At 42.2% G+C, this 22872-nt stretch overlaps 2 protein-coding genes across 5 annotated transcripts in view; one reads left to right on the plus strand and one right to left on the minus strand.

Annotated features, from left to right (window-relative positions):
• The window catches only part of GPR1 (G protein-coupled receptor 1), a 28871-nt gene extending 10084 nt beyond the window's left edge, over nt 1-18787 (minus strand). The window contains exons 1-2 of one of the 4 annotated variants that reach the window (XM_027591533.2): nt 18260-18787; nt 2107-2169 (exon numbers count right to left, since the gene is read on the minus strand). Coding sequence is in view for 1 of the 4 variants with exons in the window: in XM_027591532.2 (XP_027447333.1) it covers nt 2103-2179; nt 18260-18289 (107 nt within the window). In the remaining 3 variants the exon portion in view is untranslated. Of the gene's footprint in view, nt 1-2102; nt 2180-18259 lie in introns of all 4 variants that reach the window. The other 3 variants (XM_027591535.2, XM_027591534.2, XM_027591532.2) reach the window with 3 other exon arrangements.
• A 1468-nt stretch (nt 18788-20255) lies between these two features.
• On the plus strand, nt 20256-20741 carry LOC113920149 (60S ribosomal protein L28-like). The gene has a single exon (XM_035726740.1). The coding sequence runs from the start codon at nt 20289-20291 to the stop codon at nt 20700-20702; it is 414 nt and encodes a 137-aa protein (XP_035582633.1). The 5' UTR covers nt 20256-20288; the 3' UTR covers nt 20703-20741.
• The last annotated feature ends 2131 nt before the right edge of the window (nt 20742-22872 follow it).

Consider the following 22872-nt stretch of genomic DNA (forward strand, 5'->3'; position numbering starts at 1 on the left):
CGCAAAGCCTGAACTTTTCTCTGAATAAAGAGATTTCACTGCAAGAGTCCTGGCAGAAAGCGTAGTGATAAATCGTCTGCAAAACCCAGATGATTTTGGGGAAGGACATCTGGTAGAAATGTGTATCATTTTACTTTTAAAGGTGATTTTCAACTTTTCAACTTTTTTTTTTTAAAGATTTTATTTATTTGACAGAGAGAGACACAGCAAGAGAGGGAACACAAGCAGGGGGAGTGGGAGAGGGAGAAGCAGGCTTCTCACTGAGCAGGGAGCCCCATGCGGGCCTCGATCCCAGGACCCCGGGATCATGACCTGAGCCGAAGGCAGACGCTTAACCGACTGAGCCACCCAGGCGCCCCTCGACTTTTAAACTTTTAAATGTGGTTCGGCTATAGAGGGAAGCATTTTGTTTATCTATCCTGACAAAACACAAAGATTCCTTCTGGCAGAACATTTGGTGAATGCAAAGGGGTTTAATTTAGTTCCATAGTGATGAGTTAGATGGATTTTTATGGACAATTGCAAAAGTCTTAAGAAAAGTTAGTCTCTAATCTACTTGGAACAGAGAGAAAGATTTGATGTTGCTGATCTTTGTCTATGAGGATTGCCCTTGTAGAGTTCCCCCATCAACCCTGGTAAAAAATGGACCTGAGAGCTGAATGTGCCACCTGTGAAAACCTTGAGGGAACATGTATTTTGCTTCTGAATGAATGACAAGAATGAGTAGAAAGAATCAACTGACATGACAGAGAAACTCTGGTGAATACCAGAGATCTGTGACCCAGCAAACTTTATTTTCCAAGGGTTGTCTTCTTAGGGAAGAGAGATTTTTTTTTTTTTTTAAAGAATGTGTGTGTGTGTGTGTGTGTGTGTGTGTGTGTGTGTCTGTGTCTGTGTGTCTGTGTGTGTCTGTGTGTCTGTGTGTCTGTGTGTGTCTGTGTGTGTCTGTGTGTGTGTGTGTCTGTGTGTCTCTGTGTGTGTCTGTGTGTGTGTGTCTGTGTGTGTGTGTGTGTGTGTGTCTGTGTGTCTGTGTGTGTGTGTGTGTGGAGGGGGGGTTATTTGGAGGCATTGCTCAGTATTTTCCACTAGCTATCAAATATAAACTCTATACCACACCCCAGGTTGTACTCAGGATGTTTGACACCGGCAGAATATTTTGCTGCCCTTTGGGTGAACAGTCTCTACTTGGAAGATGCTGTAGTATCGCAATGTTTTATAAAGATACTCTGTTGATTCGGTCAAAGGAAGCAAAGGAGGTGTAAATTGGAACAAAATGTTGGGTGGTTCCAGTGGGAGGTGATGGAGCAGTGATTTTCATATCACTTCTCCCACCCCAAGCCCTGGCATCACATAGCCATTAATAGAGAAACATCTCACTTATCTGTAGCTCTTATGTCGTTTATTACTTAATGTCAGACATTAAGATAAATAACAACTGTCCTTGGCATATTAGGAAGATGGAAGTATTTTGGTTTGGCTCAAAAAAGACAACAAAAAAAGGGGAGTGTTCTGGTAATGAAGCTCTTGAATGTCATGTTTAGTTATTTGGATTTTATTCCATTGCCAGTTGGGAGCAAATAAAAATGTTTGTAGCAGGGAGTGATACCACTGAACCTTTGTTTTTGTAAAGATCATCTGGCAGTGGTTTGGGAGAATGTCACCATGACTGAAGCCAAAGATGGAAGGGCCTTAGGCATGAGAGTGAGAATAAAGATGAGGGAGACATCTTTGATAGACTTTCACCTGGGAAATTAATAGACACTTTCAGGAAGCTAAGCTAAACTGAGTATAAACTTCACAATAATTTTTTTATTGAGTTGGCATTAAAATGAACTTCAGATAGGAAAGCTAACTAATTTTAGGCATACAAATGTTTTATTCACTTTTAAAGGCAGTGGGGTTGGGAGAAATTTCTTCCTTTATGTGAAAAAAAAAAAAAGAAAATTGAATTAAGTGGAAACGAAATGATACCTATTTTCACTCTGTTGGGGTCCAGGTCTTTTCATAAAAAGGCACCTGCAAGCTGATTGTAAGTCTAAACCCCAGGTTTCGCTTGAACAGTTGAAGAGGACACAGCACATATTTGCAAAGTCAACACCTACTTACGTCTCCGTTGTTTCAACGCTTCACCGAGAAATTCGTGTCCGGAGTCGTACAATCCGTATGGCTCTGTGGATTGCTCAGAGAAAACAGTGAACGATTAATTTTGGGTCAGGGAGAAACCTGCAGGCTTAATTTGTTTATGAGACTTTGAGCTAAGGAACACACAGGTATAACTGAAATACTCAGCAATAAAGTGGTCCCTGAGCTCTGGAATCACAATGCTTGTTATCTGATCCCAGTCCTACCTCATTCTGGCTCTGGAATCTTGGACAAATCACCTCCTACCTCAAAACTTCAGCTTCCTCGCTTGTAAAATGGTATAGGAATAGCACTAACTCACAGGGTGGCTGCAATCATCACGTAAGGAAATCCTCAAAAAGAGGTCTACTCAGGATCTGGCACATAAAGCATATTCATGATTTGATTATTGATTATTGCCAGTTCAGGACTAAATCCAGCACACAGTGGAGGGGGAGGTAGAATGGAAGAGGACCTGTTTGTGTTACTTCATGAAAAATGTGAGAAGAGGGCCTCGGGGGTGGCTCAGTCGTTAAGTGTCTACCTTCGGTTCAGGTCATGATCTCAGGGTCCTGGGATCAAGTCCCACATGGGACTTCCTGCTCAACAGGGAGCCTGCTTCTCCCTCTCCTCCCAGCTTGTGCTCTCTCTCGCTATCTCTCTCTCTCAAATAAATAAATAAAATCTTAATAAAAAAAGAAAAGTGTGAGAAGATTTTAAGCAGAGATTTAAAAACTTGTTTTGGCAGAGGAGACCCTGGGTGGCTCAGTCTGTTAAATGTCCGACTCTTGATTTTGGCTCCAGTCATGATCTCAGAGGGCCTGCTTAAGAGTCTCCCCCTCCCTCTCCCTCTGTCTCTGTCTCTCTCTCTCTCTCTAAAAAATTAAATAAATAAAATTAAAAAAAAACTTGTTTTGGGGGTGCCTGGCTGGCTTAGTCAGAAGAGCAAGCCACTCTTGGTCTTGGGGTCATGAGTTCAAGCCCCACGTTGGGAGTAGAGATTACCTAAATAACTTTTAAAAGTATAAATAAATAAATACTTGCTTTGTTTTGGGGCACCTGGGGGGCTCAGTCTGTTAAGTGTCTGCCTTCGGCTCAGGTCATGATCTTAAGGTCCTGGGATTGAGCCCCACATCCAAGCCCCACAACCAGCTCCCTGCTCAGTGGGAAGCCTACTTCTCCCTCTGCCGCTCCCCCTGCTTATTCTCACACACTCGCACTCTCTCTCTCAAAGAAACAAATAAAATCTTTTTTAAAAAATTTGTTTTGTTTTGTGGGCTTCATATTTTTAAAAAATATTAAATCTGTATGGAGTTCACACATTGTTAGATGCACGCCTTCTGAAGGTGTTTGAGTTGGGGGCCCCCCTGTGTCTAGCCCTCAGATACCACTATTGTCCCCATATCTGGCCAAGAGTGGTGAAAAATGGATACTATAGAGCATTATATTCCTCTTACTTCTCTCTTTTAAATAAGCTACCTATTTACTTTTGAATAAGGATATGGTCTAGGCCTTTTTACTTTTTTCATTCTTTTTAAATGTAAGCTCTACGCCCAACATGGGGTTTGGACCCATGACACCGAGATAAAGAGTCATGACCAAGACTCACATGTTCTACCAACTGAGCCAGCCAGGCACCCCAACACAGCCTAGGTCTTTACCTCACTTCTTTCCAAATTTTACCCAGAGTCTGGGAGAATCACCACCATCAATAATGTAATGTTTCAAAACCTTGGTCATAGCAAAGAGAAAACCCCAAATCAGTATTTCCTTGAAAAGGGATTTTTCAAGTAATTTCTTAGCAGAAGGAATGCGGGTACTGAATTTGAAAACCTCGATGGCACAGGACTTGTGTAACTTTATTTTTGTAGGGCATATGACTACACAGCTGCTAGAGATCCGAATTTTCCCAATTTATGTTTTGGATATTTTCATTCACATAAATGGTCAACACTAAAGCTTTCATCTTTTTAAATGTCTTCTGACAGTGTTATGTCTCCTGAAGAATTGATTTTGGAAGCAGGAGTCACAACAGGGCACCTCACCGATTACAAGACCTCTCATAAGTAGACACCACCCATGGTTTAAATTCCGAAAAGTCAGGGGCACCCAGTATAACTCCGTGCAGCCTACCATAACATACCGGTTTTCTATTTCATCATTACTCGGCACTGAAGATGTCTTGCTTCTCAGTCACATATTGTCAATGACATTTACAGAAGTCCAAGGGGAATACCCGATTTAGGGTGGAAATTGAATGGGCAGCCACTGGAGTCTTACTTTAATTTATACTAAGACATTTCCTTTCTTAAGGAGAGAGAAGGCCAGGGTGCCTGGGTTGCTCAGTCAGTTAAGCGTCAGACTCTTGGATTCGGCTCAGCTCGGGATCTTATAGGTCCTGAGATGGAGCCTCGTGTCAGGCTCTGCTCTCAGTGGGGAGTCTGCTTGAGATTCTCTCCCTTTGCCCCTGTCCCCACTCGCATGCTCTCATGCTCCCTCGCTCGCTCTCTAAAATCAATCAATCAATCAATCTTAAAAAATAGTTTAAAAAGGAGAGAGAAGGCTATTCTAAAGGAGAAGGAACAAAAATCAAGGGACTTGCAGAATAGACTGAATTTGTAGCCACTTCACAAAACAATACTGTGTATCACTGGGAGAGGTAGTAAGTGAACTTGGTCAAGGAGTTGGAAAGGAAACTTGTTTTGGTTGCAACAGTAAAGTTTTTTCAACAGCCAGCAAAAATGTGGGGGCTGGAGGGAAGGGCAACAATTCTAGAACTTCCGCCCATTCATGTAAGATTATGCCTGACAATATTTTTGCCTTTTTCCCTCCCTGGGAGGACATGGGAGGGGGTGTGGGATAAAATGTAGTTGCAGAAGATAAAATAAAGCCTAAGTTGAAAGTCTTGCAACTGATCATTATCAAACAGTTGGGCTCCAGAACCGTTATTTTGGTGGTTTAGAGCCGTTCGTCATGAACATTTAAAATTATTTTATGGCAGTGAAAACAAAGCTGGCAGCCTCAGCCCCATCTTGTCATGGTCAATCCGCCTTAGGAGGAGTTTGTTAAGGTTGGCAAAACAGATTTCGAGAAGACCATTGGAAAGCGAAGGCAGCGTAAAAGGAAGGACTCAGGAGACTGAGGGGACTCAAAGTTATGTCTTTGTTGGCATGTTTGAAGCAAGCTAGTGAGAAAGGAAAACTGAAGGAGTCTGATAGCTGTCTGCAGATACTCGAAGATGAGGAAAAAGTGAGACATTTACTCTCTGTGTTTCTCATGTTGGAGCTAGGGCAAAAAAATGTTGGCGTAACAGCCAGGAAAATTTTGGCTTAGTAGAAACAAGAATTTATAGCTGTTCAAAACGGAGAATGTTAAAAACCTACCAGCCAACAAATCGAGCAAACAGATGCATAGCATTGGGTGGGCACTGAGGAGAGGGTTCGGGCACAGGCTGACTGCCTGATGGGGAGGCTGCAGAAGGCACAGAGGCATGCACGAAGGGGGGGTCTTTAATTTCATCTTTTAAGAGCAAGAATCTATGACAACTGTTCTTGAGATTATTTTTGAGCCCTTATTTTCTATCTACTGATTAGGACACTGAAGATGAGGAAAATTGCTGAACTTGGAAAAACCATCAGCCAGCAAGCTGGCATGGTTCAAATTCTTATCCAAATTTGTGAATGTACATGTTCTTAACCTTTAGGCACCCAAGGCACAAGAAGACTTTCTCAGGCAGGAGAGATTCTGAGAATGACACTGACTTTAGAGAATAATTCTACTTTCCTTTACTAGAGCTATACCTGTGGCTAAATGAAAAAAACGAAACAAAACAAAACAAAAAATGAAGCAGGCTTCCCTACAAACGAGGATTACTAGATAGGAGGAAGTTGAGAATGACATGAGAGCTGCTTGGGTTCTTTCTTAGACTTCCTCACCACTCACCACCTGCCACCCCCACCCCTAGGCCCAGGGGACCAGCCTGGGCACACAGGTTGTAACTCTGAGCTCCTGTTGCAGATGCATATTAATCCTGTGTCATAGGCCCCCGTCTACCCAGAAGCTATTCTGTTCCCGGGGCTGGTTCTGACTCTGCTGTTAAAGTCCCTGAAAAATATGGAAAAGTGAAGAACCAAACTGTCTGACCAGGAACCTAAACCAACTCCCACATAGCTCCGTGGCTGGATGTCTGAGGACATTCAGGCAAGTGCATTAGTCTTCACGGCTCTGTAGCAGGTGAAGTCTCTCTTGGTGAACTGGACCAGGTATGAACCTAGAGGACTGAATGTGCCAAAGGCTTCTCCTTTCCTCCTGGATTCACTGGGATTTCTTCTTGGCTTCCTAAGGGCAAGGGTACTTTCAAATGGCATGTACCCAGGTCCTAGCTTACCGCTTCGGGCATAGGACATGGATGAGAGAGAAGAAAATCAAAAAAGGGGAGGAAAACTTTTTTTAAAAAGATTTATTTATTTATTTGAGAGTGAGAGAGAGAGAGACAGAGACAGTACAAGAGGCAGAGGGAGAGGGAGAAGCAGACTGCCCGCTCAGCTGGGAGCCTGATGCAGGGCTCGATCCCAGGACCTGGAGATCATGACCTGAGCTGGAGGCAGACGCTTAACCATCTGAGCCACCCAGGCGCCCAGGGAAGAAAACTTTTAACCCAGTTTCTACTTCTGATCAAAGCCCTCCAACCAAACCTCACTGTGAGGCTCCATTTTTTTCCAGAACCTTTGAAGGGAACTAGGTTCATTATGGAAACAGTGTTCCCTAGATGTTAGCAAGACCCACTGTCACATCTCGAGTTTTCTTGTTTCTTTCTTTTTTCTCTTTTTAAAAGATTTTATTCGGGGTGCCTGGGTGGCTCAGTTGGTTAAGCACCTGCCTTCGGCTCAGGTCATGATCCCAGGGTCCTGGGATCGAGCCCCAAGTTGGGCTTCTTACTCAGCAGGGAGCCTGCCTCTCCCTCTGCCTGCTGCTTCCCCTGCTTGTGCATGCTCTCTCTCTCTCTGACAAATAAATAAATAAAATCTTAAAAAAAATAATAAAACAATTGTGAGCCATTTTACATCAATACACTACTGTGGATAGTTTGTGATCTATCTCCGAACTTTGGGGCATCTCACTCTATACATTCAAGGATTCCATTACAACTTACAATATAATAATAATTTACTACTATCCCAGCCATGGGAATATTTCCTTATTGTTTGCCCCCTTAGCTCACCCAAGAGTTCAGCCTGCATGATGTAGGGCCAAGATCAGAGTAAGGCAAGTGAGGCAGGGTCATATAAGAGCAGGGCCAGATCCTGACTTCGCTTACAATTTTGATATTTTTTTGTTCAGCAGATGTTTTGCATTCATTTTGATTAATGAGATTTTTGGTACCTATGACAATTTTGTGTCAATTGCTTCATCCTATAGTGTTGGCCCTGCCATAACACTTGACCCCATTTAAGTCCACAGGTACCAAGTAGCCTGGTGTGTTGAAAAAGCTTTGGAACCAAGGAGAGATGATTGTAAGTTTTAGTTCTGCATGTTACTAGCTTCATGACTCTGGATGAGTCACCTTCCCACTGGGGACCCCAGGGGTCTCCTCTGGAAAATACAGGGGACATTTAATTTTAAACTTTTATGAGAAGCGCAAAGATGGCAGGACAACAATGTATTCTAGCTCTTTTAACTACCCTCCATGCCTCCAAGTAGCACCAAATCTGGTGCTTTGCACAGAGTGGGCATTCAAAAAATGTCTTCTAGTCAATGTTTTTTGCACACTGAAACAAAATTATAGACCAAGGTCCAACAGGAAAAGCCCACACAAATTAGAAACATTCCGCAAATAAAACCGAAACCTCCCCGAACAAGAACATTGTCCCTCCCTCTTTCTTCCCAGAAAAAAAAAAATTAAAATAATTGCTCTCTGATTTATTTAATTACGGCAAATTATTTTTTTTCCGGGAAATAGTCTATTGAAATATTTCAGGTTTTGAGTGAAGCAGACTTGCATAATCATCCAGCCCTCAGGGATTTCCTTCCATCTAAAGATACTAGTACCACCCTAATGAGTCAGATTTCATAAAATGTAACATCTGTGAGAAAAGGTTATAAACATGCAGTAGTGCCCAAAACAGCTGTGGGACCGCCAAAGAAATAGAATCTCCACTGCCTAAGTAGTTCTTCATATTTGCGTTTGCATAACTAGAAGGTAAGCTGAGAGAGCATTTACATATTCCCCTCTTCCTTCCTTGACTAAGAAAGAAAAAAAACATAAATGAAGAAGGAAGGAAGAAAGGAAGGAAGGGGGAAGGAAGGAATATCATCAGATCCTGGTCCAGTGGTAAAACCTAGGACTGTATTTTAAGAGCTTTCTTTTTTTCTTAGTTCATCTTACAAGAGGCAGCTTTGCCATTTATTTACTGTCTATAGTGGTAGAAATGAGAGGGATGAACCACTTCTGAGGCCTCTTAACTATATTATTTTGTAAATTGGTTCTAGACACAGTAACTATACAATAAAATAGTCTGCATTTATTTAATATCTTTCTTTCATCTTTGATATGATTCACCTTGTCCCAGAGATGGAGGTCTGGTACTTGAGGGAAAGAAAAGGGATCTTGTGAAAGTCATTAAATACAGTGGTATGGGAGAAAGAATGGACGTATGCATATATCTGCACTGTTCCTATCGACTCAGTACTTGGAGAACTCAAAAGCTAAGTGCTTCACCTGGTACTCAAATCAGAAAATATCTTGGCACCTATACAAGTCCTATAATATATCTTCAAAGAAACATAATATAAGCAGTTTGTTTCCTGGCAAGGAACTTAGAAGGAACTCCGTAACAAACCACTTGGTACAATTAAAAAAAAATTTTTTTTTTAATTTTACTTTTAGCAAAAGTTCCTGTAACTTTTCTGTTCATCATAGATTTCCTCTAACAAGGCAAAGGTAGACAAACCGTTTTAACCTGAAGTCCAATTACAGAAAGTTATTAAAAGCAGAAAAAGCAGGCGCCTGGGTGGCTCAGTCAGTTAAGCATCTGCCTTTGGTTCAGGTCGTGGTCTCAGGGTCCTGGGATCGAGTTCAGTGAGGAGTCTGCTTCTCCCTCTGCCCCTCGCCCAGCTTGTGCTTTCTCCCTCCCTCTCCCTCTAATAAATAAGTAAAATCTAAAGCATGGCAATTCTAAGTTCATCTTTAAAACCACCATACAAGAGTGCCTGGGTGGCTCATTCAACTAAGTGGCTGCCTTCGGCTCAGGTCATGATCCCAGGGTCCTGGGATGGAGCCCCGCATGGGGCTCGCATCGGGCTCCCTGCTCAGAGGGGAGCCTGCTTCTCTGCCTCTGCCACTCCCCCTGCTTGTGCTCTCTCTCTCTCAAATCTCTCACATTAATAAATAAAATATTTAAAAAAATAAAACCACCATACAGAGTCATATTAATAGTAACCACAGAGGGTTTGAGTTGAAGACACTTTAGTTTTGCTTACATTCAAGATAGTCAAGTTTTGAAGGTTCTGAGAAGAGATATTCAGAATGGCCTTCCTATTACTTCTTAAAAAAATCTAATTTCAGGGGGGCCTGGGTGGCTCAGTTGTTAAGTGGCTGCCTTCGGCTCAGGTCATGATCCTAGGCTCCTGGGATCGAGCCCCGCATTGGGGTCCCTGCTCCGCAGGAAGCCTGCTTCTCCCTCTCCACTCCCCCTGCTTGTGTTCCCTCTCTCGCTGTGTCTCTCTCTGTCAAATAAATAAAATCTTTAAAAAAAAAAATCTAATTTCACCATACTGACCTGGAAAATAGGACTTCAAGGCAGTGTCCAGAATGTTCGTTAGAAACTACCTGACTTCTCTCACTTCAGAATTCACTTGCTAAGCAAAACCTGCGTTGAACTTCGTGCCAGTTACTGTATAAAACAAATCATCTCCTGACAGGTTTTCCTAGTTGGTAATGTGCTTAGGCAGCAATTACAGGCCCTGAATTTTTTTCCTAAGATGGGTTTGTTAAGCCTACATCAAAGAGATAAGAGAAGATGGGCTAATGGCTTGTTCAGTGCCTTTTTATCATCCAACAGAAGGGAATTGATGTGGTCTGCCTGGGCGGGGTCCCAGCCCACTACCTCCACTCACATTTCCACGATATGCACCATTCACCAAAGGCACTGTGACTAGTGTCCTGTGGCAATCTGTTCTGACGTTTAGACGTGCTAAATTTCTGCACCAAACTAACGCTTCTCCTTGACCGTGAGCTCTACGTGAGCCCACAAAGGGATGTGACTGCTTTAAAAAAAGGGGGAAAAAAGGTGAATTTGTCCTTGAAATGTTCTAATAGAATTAAGGGAGTGTTGTCCAACTCTGCTTGAACTGGTCAGGTTGCACCTGGGAGTACTGTATTCTTTTCTGCGAATTACAGTTTCAGAGGAACAATGATAAACTGGAGCATGTCCAGAAAAGAGACAACAGGACAGAGAGAAAGCTTAAAGTTACACCATGTGAGGAACTGAATGAATTGGTGGAAGGGATTCATTCTAGAAAAGAAAGGAGAGGATAATTTTTTTTTAATTTATTTTTTTGGTAATCTCTGTACCCAACATGGGGCTCAAACTCACAACCCTGAGATCAAAAGTCCCATGCTCTTCCGACTGAGCCAGCCGGGTGCCTCAGAGCAGGGTAACTTTTTTCAGAAGGTTCAAGGTCTGGTATGCAGATGAGAAAACTTTTATCTGACCAGAGAGCAAAACTAAGGACATGAGAAAAAGATACATTTTAGCTCAACATAAGGCAAAACTTTCTAAAGATGATGGTTGTTAAGATGTTTATTCATTTTAACAATATTTGTCAAAAAACATTTTAGAAAATATTTATTGAGCATCTACTATATGTTCTAGGCCCTGAACAAATAGTAGTGAATAGCAGTGAATAGAACCCCTGGAGCTTTCATTCTAGTGCAAAGCTGTGTCAGATGATGGCACATTTCTCATGCGTGGAAGTGTTTAATGCGGCAACCACGAATTGAGAGTTTTGTAGGAGGAAACCAGGAATTAAGTGTGACCGGGCTTGATGCTGTCTAAAGTTCTGCCAACCTTGAAACTCTAATGCTATACCTGATGCAGTTTGCTGGCTCTCCTGGCCATCGGTCAGGATGTACAGTTTTGATTCTGTGGCTTAGCCATAATCTCCTGCCAGTACATGCGTAAATGCAGTGCCTCCTTCACTAAGTGGTTTTGGAGGGATGGGGTGCCAGGAAGGATAAAAGTATGCCATGTAATGTACCATGATGGGAAACAATTTTCTTATATCTCATTTTCACCCCCAAAGATGTAGCTGCCATTTCTCTTTGTTTTCATCTTTTTCAACTTGCCCTTATTAGTTGGAGAAAGGGAGTTCTCCCTTTACAAACCAATTTCTGTTCTTTAATCTCTTTGAAAGAGGGTGAAGTTAGTATGGCCAAAGATTATAGAATTATTGGAGTGCCTGCATGGCTTAGTCTGTTAAGTGCCTGACTTTTGATTTCGGCTCAGGTCATGCATGGAACTTAACCAACTAAGCCACCCAGGCATCCCAATATTAGTGCTTCTGTCTGACTTTTGATTTTGGCTCAGGTCATGCATGGTCTCAGGGTTGTGGGATTGAGCCCTGCATCGGGCTCCGTGCTCAGGGGGAGTCTGCTTGAGATTCCCTCGCTCCCTCTCCTTCTGCCCCTCCCCCTGCTCACACGCGAGCACTTGCTCTCTCAAGTAAATAAATAAATCTTTAAAGATCACAGAATTATTGTCTGGTAAAGATTGAAATGAGATGTCAGAGACAATTTAATCTAGTCCCTTCATTTTATATGTGAGAAAGAGAGTTAGTAGAACACATAAATACCTGAATATGGAGTGGTGGGGGTAGAAAAAAAAATCCCTGAATACCTAAGACAGAAGCACTAATAATTACTAGGATTTTAGGCAAAATATCTACTTTGGGTCCAGAAAGTTTTATAAAGAATCATGCAGAGCTTCTAGAAATTACACAGTTAATATTTAAATTTATTTTACTGGATGCATAAAGTAGTAGCTTAGACCCAGTCAAAGGGAGAATGTAAACTAGAAGATATATCTGAAGAGGGTACCTAAAATGTAGCACAGCGAGACAACGAGATGGAAAATGGGAAAGAAAGGCTAAAATATAAAGGACAGAGAGTAAAGCGGTCTAACATATTATCAAATCAACGTGGCAGAAGGGAATAAAGCCTTGTGCTAACAGAGAGTAAAGCGGTCTAACATATTATCAAATCAACGTGGCAGAAGGGAATAAAGCCTTGTGCTAACCAGGGGGTTAAAAGTAGGACCACGGTCAAAGTCTAGTTGATATGTGGGTGTTTTGAGCATCTAAAAATAGGATTATAAAATAATGCCCATAATATTCCTTTTTAAAAAAAAGATTTTATTTATTCATCAGAGAGAGAGAGGGCACAAGCAGGGGAAGTGGCAGGCCGGGGAAGAAGCAAGATTTCCGCTGGGTAAGGAGCCCGAGGCGGGGCTCGATCCCAGGACCCTGGGATCGTGACCTGAGCTGAAGGCAGACCCTTAACCGACTGAGCCACCCAGATGCCCCCATAATATTCCTGATCAGGACAGAGGATGACTGATTTGGGGATCATTCAATCTGGCGATTCTGGAGAAGGACAGGGACACCTTTGTTCTGCCCTGATAGCATCCATAGGCCCTTCCATCTTCAATTTAGGAAGAAGGGTCATGTTTGAAGACAGGATCCCTTTGGCCTTCCCCAAATATGGAACAACTCCCTAAGACAATAAAATTGGAAGACAAAAACTCATTCTAGAAGGAAATCAGGACCATGATTCTAAGACCTTTTGTAAAATTATGAAATGCTTGGAAATTTCTTATACAGATCATGTTTTTGGTATCTACTATTCTCCTCTAGTAATTAACAGTAAAAAATTTAAGGTAAAAATAAATGTTTGTGGAGCAAAGAATACAGCAGTTGGACAGATGTGCAACAAGAAAAGTGGGTAGAGTCAGCTGCTGAGGGAGAGGGAGGTGTCTGAGTTGCTGGGACCCCTCATAGATAAGGAGAGAAAACAGGAGCTGCTTTGAGCCTGGCTCTGAGACTGAACAGCAGAAAAAGACAAGTGGGATCCTCCAGCAAGGCAATCAGTGAAATCTACAGGATTTCTTGTGCCTTTATAGATACATTCAGATGTGAAATGACGGGGTATGCAGATCCCTCCTAATAGCTCAAAAGCTGGGTGGAGTTATGTTTCTGGCAATATGGTACTCTAGATACTCTAGGTATTTTTTAAACACTTTTCACTACAACACCTTGAAAAACACTGGATTAAACATAACGAAATCATCTTTTTAAATGTATGGCTGAGCTGGCAAGAAAGTAAGGAAATTTCTTAGTGGCCTGAACTGAAATGGGGGGAATCAAGAATGCAGAGAAACATCAAAGCCATGGCTTATGCAACCTTTCCTTTGTTGTTACCACCATGCAAAGCTCAGAAGGTATAATGTAGGACCCAGAAATTTCCTTAAATGCCTGGAACCAATAAGTCTCTTAGTTTTTAGTGAGGGGCACTGATGCATCTTGGGGGCATACTTTCAACTCTGCCTTAGCCTTCATTTTCTGCTTGCAGAACCTTCAATTTCATCCAAGGTGAAAGCTTAGGGCCTTTTCATGGCTTTCTTGGAAATGCACAGAACCCTGGGCACGAGCACAACCCTATATTTGCATGTGGCCTTCTTGATTCTCAGGTATATGTCAGAGCTTATCAAAGCCTCTCGGTATGTCTCATTCCTCAAGTCTTTATTTTAAAGCTTTTGGTTAGGGGTGCCTGGGTGGCTCAGTCAGTTAAGCATCGACTCTTTGTTTGGGCCCAGGTCATGGTCTCAGCATCTTGAATGGAGCCCTGGATTCAGGGAATCAGCTTCCTCCTTCTCCCTCTCCCTCTGCCCCTCCCCCCCTCATGTGCCCATGCACTCTTTCTCAAATAAATGAATAAATAAATATTAAATTTTTTTTAATAAAGCTTTTGGTTAGTCTAATGCTTTCCCTCAACTGGTATCCGTCTCCTCAGGCAGCTGCAAAGCTAAATAACTGCCTGTTATTATTTTCGATAAATGCTTATGGGAAAAAGCTTTCCACCGTAGGTGAGCTGACTTGTATCAAATATGGATAGTCTTGCAAGTGAGGCTTTGCAGGGAGCCACCAGACAGGTACATAATAATTCTCTGGGAATGAAGCTCTTAAGGAGCTCCCAAACGACTTTCTGTTCCTTTCAGTTGCTACCAGGCTGCTGGTCTTCAGAGTTCTGAAAAAGTCAATTCAGACCATTTTGCCAGTTTCTTATTGCTTTGTGGAGGACAGAGTTTTCTGAGGTCCTTACTCTGCTAGTTTTGCTCATGTCACCTGGATAGGGAGTTTGAATAGGCGTATTTTGTGCATATGGAAACCACGTGGCTCAAAAAGCATGGTGTTCTTTTAAAAATTAGGCTTAGGGGTGCCTAGGTTAAGTGTCCAAATCTTGGTTTCAGCTCAGGTCATGATCTCAGGGTCATGAGATCAAGCCCCGAGTCAGGCTCTGTGCTCAGTTCCGAGTCTGCTTGAGATTCTCTCTCTCCCTCTACCCTCCTGCTCACCCTTGCTCTCTCTCCCTCTCTCTGAAATACATAAATCTTTAAAAAGAGTTAAAAAGCAAAAAATTAGGCTTATTAAGTCTAAGAATAGTAATATAGCCCACTTACTAGTTAAACTCCTATGGAAACATGTATATTTTCCCACCACCTTCTTCTCCTTCCTAAACTTGCGTTAGTTGTAGAGACTATAAAAGTGAATGAATGAGTGAATGAGTGAATGAGTCAAATTTGTGACTCATCAAAGGGTCCAGTACAGGGACTTAAACACAAAGAATATTCAAGGAATGGTGCTGAATCAAAACATATGGGCTCAAAATAGGCAAAATCGACCAATTCTCTATTATACTTTATCCTCACATAACACTAAATCTTTATCTTTAAAAGTTGTAAATTTTATGTTGATGATTTCCCACTTCCTTTAATGTTTATGGGATAGATCTTTGGGTGGAAAATGAGTACTATGATATAGTTTTAGCAGTAATTCTTTCCATAAAACAAGGGAAAAAAAGAGAGAGGAGGGATGGAGGGAAGGAGCGGGGAGAGAGGAAGATACTCCTGTCCCTTGTCAAGGTGGTGGCCACTGACAAATTTTGAAAGTATTTGACTAATACCTAGCAGAGATAATTATTTTCCATCAGAAAACTTATAACTTGTTCAATTGAAGGACATTAGTTAAAGAAGCCTGTCTGGAAATAATCTGAAAAGATCTTTGTGTCTCATGTCTTCCTTAATTTGTTATAATGAATGAGTCATAATATTTTAAGAGGATTAGAGCTGCTTATAATGAGTGCTACATTTAAAGGACTAAAGAAGCTTTAGTAACAATATAATATAATATGATTATGGTACAACATAATATGATGGGACAAGATAATATGATTATTTCATTTCCTGTTTTCACTAGCAAATTACAGAAAAAACACAAAGCAGCTTTTTGTTTCGTTCTTTGCTAGAGAAGAAAATATGAAGGTTAAGTAGTATCTGGCTATATATACACACTCAGGCACAAATACTGAGTTAACTCGATTTTATAAATATGTAATAAAATTGGTGTCATAAATCATTTTATCTCTTCTCTATGATTCTCCTTTATTAACAATGAATATAAAAGTGGGTCTTCAATGACTCTGCTAGCAAAGATAGTCTACATCTTTGAAAATTGTTTCATCTGTATTAATACTTAAATCATTGAAGTAAAAGCCAATCGTATTTTCCTCAGTTCTTGTGACTTAATTGTGTGTCAAAACACTGAAAATTTGAAAAAACAGGAAGATTCTTCAAGACATCAGACCTGTTCTGTTTAGCCTTTGTCAAGGAAAAACAAAAAGAAGGGTAGTTCCAGATTAAAAGAGAAAAGAGGGGTGCCTGACTGGCTGTGAGTGCAACTCTGGATCTGGGGTCACGAGTTCAAGACCCACATTACATGTAGAGCTTTCTTTCTTTCTTTTTCTTTTTTAAAGCTTTTATTTATTTATTTGAGAGAGAGAGAGCACAAGGGAGAACACGAGCTGGAGGGAGAGACAGAGGGAGAAGCAGGCTTCCTGCTGAGCAGGGAGCCCACATGGGGCTGGATCTCAGGACCCTGAGATCATGACCTGAGCCGAAGGCAGATGCTTAACCCACTGAGCCACCCAGGGGCCCCTAGAGTTTTCTTTAAAAAAAGAAAAAAAATGTAATCTGTGACAATTTGTTAGATATTGATTTTTTGCCTTTATCTTTTTTTTTTTAATGAGGTACAGTTACTACATAGTCTAGATCCCAAACTTGTTGCCTGAGCTTGTGGGAGAGCCATCAAGAGACAGAGTCCAATTAGCAGCCCTTCAGAGGCTGCTGATACTACATAGAGCTCCTTTCTGGGGCCATGCCCTTCTAGAGTAGCTCACCTCCAGTGAGGATTGGAACGGAAGTAGAAAGACCTGGCCATGGTGGCCCGGTGGGGGGAAATTCTGATGGGTCCATTTTAGCTTCACAGGTCCACCTCTGGCTATGGTTGCCAGTCCTACCTTGCAGCTCAATTTCTCCCCCTGCGCAATTGTCTTTCCACCTTCCACACACAGGTGTTGATCCTAAGGACACAATCTAACATCCAATCATTAAACTCTTCTCTGAGTTTTCTTCTAGAAGAACTCAACCTGTGACACGAGATGGATATCAGACAACCTCTAGGAGCGCCTGGGTGGCTCAGTCGTTAAGCGGCTGCCTTTGGCTCAGGTCATGGTCCCAGGGTCCTGGGATGGAGCCCCGCACCAGGCTCCCTGCTCCGCGGGAGGCCTGCTTCTCCCTCTCCCACTCCCCCTGCTTGTGTTCCCTCTCTCGCTGTGTCTCTCTCTGTCTGTCAAATAAATAAATAAAATCCTTTAAAAAAAAAAAAAGGCAACCTCTAAATGAGGAACTTTTTTTTTTTTTTAAAGTGTTGTTTTCTTTAAAAATGCCAGTGTCATCAAAGACAAAGAAAGGCTATGGATAGGTTCCAGATTAAAAGAGACTAAAGACACATGGCAACTAAATGTAATATATGATTCTGGACTGCATCCTATCTCAGAGGAGAATAAAACGCCAAAAAGGACATTATTGAAGCAATTGACAGTACTGGGACATGGATTAGGGATTGGCTAAAAGTACTGAATCAACTTAAAATTTCCCGTGATTATTAAGTATACAGCGATTAAGTAGAAGAATGTCCTTGCTCTTAGGAAATAGACACTAAAATATATAGGGAGAAGGGAGCTGGGAGGTATGCAACTTCCTTCCAAATGATTCAGAAAAACTACATACACACATTATACAGACAGAACATAAACACAAATGGAGCAAAAATTTAACAATTGGTGAATAGAGGTAAAAAGGGATTTGAGAGGATTCTTTGAATTTTTCTTGTAACTCTTTTGCAAACTCGAGATTATCTTCAAATAATAAGTTGAAAATATATAAATAATTACAGGTCAACCAGATATGACAAAATATTAATAATTGATCTAGATTATAAGTATGTAATTGTTCTCTGTACTAGTCTTTTGACTTTTCTGAATGTTTGGAATTTTCATAATAAAAAGTTGGCAAGAAACACGGGCCAGGATATTTGCTATGTCTCAACTCTTTAAGGCGTGCAAGACTATACCTTTTGGAACACTGTGCCCTGATTTCAGGTAGGGGCCACAGATTTAATGGTTACTTTATCTGTGATTAACTGAGAGCATATATTAGCATACCAATTAGACGCTGAAAGTTCTCCCCTCTCTAAAGTAGAGCTCTTTAAATCATTATTTACCTCCTCTCTCTAAGAAACCCCATTAGATGTACACTGTAAGCTCTGAGTACCCAAACTTAGTCTTTTTTTAGTCTCTGCTATATCCTTAGTTGCTAGAACAATTCCCAGAACATGAAATATGCTCAATAAATACCTGTTGAAAAAACAAGTGAGGAAGATCTTAGATAAATATAGACTTGGGTGTAAGTCAATAATTTTACCTATGAAACATCAACCTCTATCATTATCGTCAAAATTTGCTTACTTTCTCCTTCTTATTGCAAGTTGGGACCATCAGAATTCTGGAATTATCTCAGCAGCCAAGTCGTTTATCTGGATAAACCTGAGCCAGGAAATAGCTTGAGGTAGTGCTGCTGGGCTCCTGGAGGGACAGCAGAGCCTTGAGGAAGCAAGCCCGTTGGGGCAGGAAGTGTAGAGTGACCTTGAGGAAGGAGGTGCAGCCGCCGCCACTGCTGGGGACCTGCCAGGGGAGAACTCACCACACAGGACAGAGCTGACTCGGAGCCCAGAGAACCGATGTTGCACCACATGTGGAGGAATGAAGGCAGCCAGCTAAAGGAAGCTGCGCGTCGGAGAATGTAGCTTATTTATTAGCCAAGGATGGACACTCACTCAGTAAGACCAGAAACAAAGAAAGCTGCAGGAGCCGGATCAGCCAGGAGTCAGAATGCAGAAATCATGACTGGAGCAAGAACCAAGAGGAACCTAAACAGATGTGGAAATAGCAGTAGCCTGGCCATCAGTTTTGTCTAATTTGGATGTTTGCCCGCATGGAGCTGGGTGGAAGTGTTAACCACGGAACAACAGCCTTCCCCTGATCACGTCCTCCTGGCAAACCACTGGTGCTCGCTGATGGTCCTGGTGGCTAAGGGGCTCGGTCCCAGCTGGCAAGGGTCACCCTGGGACGCATGCTGCTGTTGTTTCGGGGCACCCTTTAGATTCTACTTGACTATAATGTATGGACTATTTCTACTCCCAGCTCAGAGTTAGAGCACTTGGAGAAAAGTATAACCAAAAGCCTTCGACTTTTCATCCTTTATCCCCCTGTCAGTACCCACCTTCTCATTTTCAAATCTAGAAAGCTGCTTGCTTCCTAGGCAAATTTTATTTAAAATAATTTGTTCAGGGGCACCTGGGTGGCTCAGTCGTTAAGCGCCTGCATTCGACTCAGGTCATGATCTCAGGGTCCTGGGATCCAGCCCCCCATTGGGCTCCCTGCTCGATGGGAGGCCTGCTTCTCCCTCCCCCGCTCCCCCTGCTTGTGTTCCCTCTCTCGCTCTGTCTCTGTCAAATAAATAAATAAAATCTTTAAAAAAATAAAATAATTTGTTCAGGGGCGCCTGGGTGGCTCAGTCATTAAGCGTCTGCCTTCAGCTCAGGTCATGATCCCAGGGTCCTGGGATCGAGCCCCACATTGGGCTCCCTGCTCCACGGGAAGCCTGCTCCTCCCTCTCCCACTCTCCCTGCTTGTGTTCCTGCTCTCGCTGTCTCTCTCTGTCAAATAAATAAATAAAATCTTTTAAAAAATAAATAAATAAAACAATTTGTTCAGGGGCGCCTGGGTGGCTCAGTCAGTTAAACATCTGCCTTCAGCTCAGGTCATGATCCCAGGGTCCGGGGCCCCAGCCCTGTGTCAGACTCCCTGTTCAGCAGGGAGTCTGCTTCTCACTCTCCCTCTGCCCCCTCCCCTCAAATAAATAAAATCTCTAAAAAAATAAAATAAATAATTTGTTTAAATTTGTAATTAGTTATTTTACACTGAATAATAAAAAATTATCCATTTAACTAACAGACCCAACAAATATCTAAAGTGTTTTCCAGGTGACATCTTATCATACTGTTTACAAACACACACACACACACACACACACTCCTTAACCTCTTGACACATTAAGTGGAACATTAGAATTAAAATCAGTACAGTGGTCTTAATACAGAAGTATACTGTAAGACATGATTTGTGATATGTAGGTGTCCTGAAAAATACGATTTATGGTTGTTGTGGTTTTTCAAAGATTTTTTAAAAATGTAAAGTAATCTCTACACCCAACATGGGGCTTGAACTCACAACCCCAAGATCAAGAGTCGCATGTTCTTCCAACCAAGCCAGCCAGGCCCCGCTGTGGTCGGCTTTTATTTCAGAGATTTTACCCATTTACAGTGACAGTACTACATGTTTCTTCCATTTTTGTTTTCCTTTGATCTATTTCATTAGAAAATACTCAGCCTGCTCTTTTCCGTCTCCGGCTATCGTAGCGAGAGGAGCAGCCGCCATGTCCGCCCACCTGCAGTGGATGGTCGTGCGGAACTGCTCCAGCTTCCTGATCAAGAGGAACAAGCAGACCTACAGCACTGAGCCCAACAACCTGAAGGCTCGCAACTCGTTCCGCTACAACGGGCTGATTCACCGCAAGACCCTGGGTGTGCAGCCGGCGGCCGACGGTAAAGCCGTAGTGGTGGTCATGAAGCGGAGATCCGGCCAGCGGAAACCCGCCACCTCCTACGCTCGAACCACCATTAACAAGAATGCCCGGGCCACCCTCAGCAGCATCCGGCACATGATCCGCAAGAACAAGTACCGCCCAGATCTGCGCATGGCTGCCATTCGCAGAGCCAGCGCCACCCTGCGCAGCCAGAAGCCTGTGATGGTGAAGAGGAAGGGGGCCCGCCCCACCAAGAGCTCCTGAGCACCTGCCCCTGCCTCCAAAGCAATAAAGATGTCAGCCTCCTCCTCAAAAAAAAAAAAAAAAAAAAAAAAAGGAAAATACTCAGCCTATTGGCCTATAAGAGGACTTTACTAAAGATGTCACCAGTGTGGCCAAAAGCTGAGTTGTCATGGGAGGAGTTATTACTCCAAAAGCGGACTAAGTTAGTATACCTGTAAAGCAGAGGCAGTAAAACAACAAAAAGGTTTAACTTCCATGGATTAATGTGTCATTTTGCAGTAAGAAAATTCTGGAAAAAAATTATTTCACTTTCATTACGAAATTTATGAGTTTGGCTTAGTGTATATATATATATATATATACACTATATATATATATATATACACTATATATATATATATATATATATATAATGTTGAATTACATATGAAGAGGGATATAAGTTTTTCAGCATTTAGGGCCTGTCAGGAAAAATTGTGAAGGATACTGAAATGGGAAGACAGATTCTGAGTATCCTACCTCGTGTGTGTTTTCGGGTTCTCTGCCTGTTACTGTCTGAATATTTCACAATTGTTCACATTGTCGACAACTTATAATAATGCAAATGATCCTTGTCCACAGAAATATGAATGGTGTCCAGTGGAACGCAACTGATTATTGCCCTGTGAATTACTAACCAGTTTTGCCAATTTTTGCAACTGTTTATAAACTCATTTCAACACTCCTGATGGCCTATATATGTGTGATACTTTGAAATTTCCTTTTAACCCATGGCAACATCTTACTGATTCTATCATGCATTAATGAGTTAAATAAAACATTTGAGACATGTTAATTTTATATTTGTATATGAGTCATGATTTATCTGTTTAAAAAATTATCTTTTAATAGATCTGTAGTGCAAAAGTGTTGTTCTGACCTTGAGAGGACAATGAAGAGGGAGAGGAAGATGAGGGGGAGGCAAGGTTTTTAAAAAATGTATATGAAGTTTCTGTCTGGTCCACTCAATTTCCAAAACCTAAATTTACCTCCCACTCCTAGGATAATGATGGAACTGAACATCAAGACGGGGAAGCAGTCCCTCAGAGGAAAGGAGGGCTAAGTGGAATTCCAGCCAAGCAGGGAAAGGCTTCAGGAGAGAAAATTCTGATAGCACCCCAGGTTTGGTATCGTGGATGCAAATTCTTTCTTTAGGGAGTCCCACACTCTCTTCCCTGCACCCCAACCTGTCCTCTTCAAAGACTGTGTGTTGGAAGCCAGGTCCCTAATAGGACTGTTGGAATCGAGAGACCAATAAGCAAGATTAATAGAATTGCTTTGCACAGCCAGAACATTAACACAGTATTCAAATATGTACAGCTTTCCGTTTATCTCTCTCTCTCTCTGTCTCTCTCTCTCTTTTTTTTTTTGCAGTCAGACTGAGGCTACTTGAATCGCTGCTGCAGCTACCCTAACCAAGGAAGGGAGCCAAGCCCAGGCTCTAGCCGCCCCCAAACTACAGATAATTGGTTAGATGTGGCGTTTTGCCTGATCAACGCTGCAGTTCCAGAACACAGAATGTCTTCCTCGGCCCGAGGACACGAATCTGGCTCACCAGTGTGGGATGAAGAGAAGTCATGGCAGCCCCCAAAGACACTCCAGTTATGTCTCATCTGTCACTGCCCTTGCTCCCAACTCTCTCTTGAGATATCTAAATATATCTAGGATGTTTAAATAGAGTTGAATTTTATTTTATTTTTATTATTATTTTTTAAGATTTTATTTATTTATTTTTGCGCACACGCGAGAAAGCAAGAGAGCGAGAATGAGCCGGGGGGGGGGGAGGGGCAAAGGGAGAAGCAGACTCCCCGCTGAGCAAGAAGCCCCATGTGGAACTCGATCCCAGAACTCTGGGATCATGACCCGAGCTGAAGACAGATGCTTAACCGACTGAGGCACTCAGGCGCCCCGAGTTGAATTTTAGTTCTCCGTTTCCTTTCCAGTCTTCCATGTCTGTCTTCTCTCTCTGTCACCCTCATCTCTTCGGTGGTTAAACTGCCCTCTTTCCCACCAGCCCATCCTCACCACATGCTTTGATGAAATCCACAATCACAAGCATTTCTGGGCAGTATTTTATGGTAGTGAAGGATTAGGGCCCTGGAGTCAGGCAGACCCTGTGGCTTCAAATTGCAGTTCCACTTATTACCTACCT

This window comes from Zalophus californianus, chromosome 3 (genome assembly GCF_009762305.2).
Source record: "Zalophus californianus isolate mZalCal1 chromosome 3, mZalCal1.pri.v2, whole genome shotgun sequence".
Lineage (NCBI taxonomy): Eukaryota > Metazoa > Chordata > Mammalia > Carnivora > Otariidae > Zalophus > Zalophus californianus.

Excerpts from the sequence above, each read along its gene's own strand:
- LOC113920149 (XM_035726740.1), top strand. The coding sequence starts at position 20,289 with ATGTCCGCCCACCTGCAGTGGATGGTCGTGCGGAACTGCTCCAGCTTC.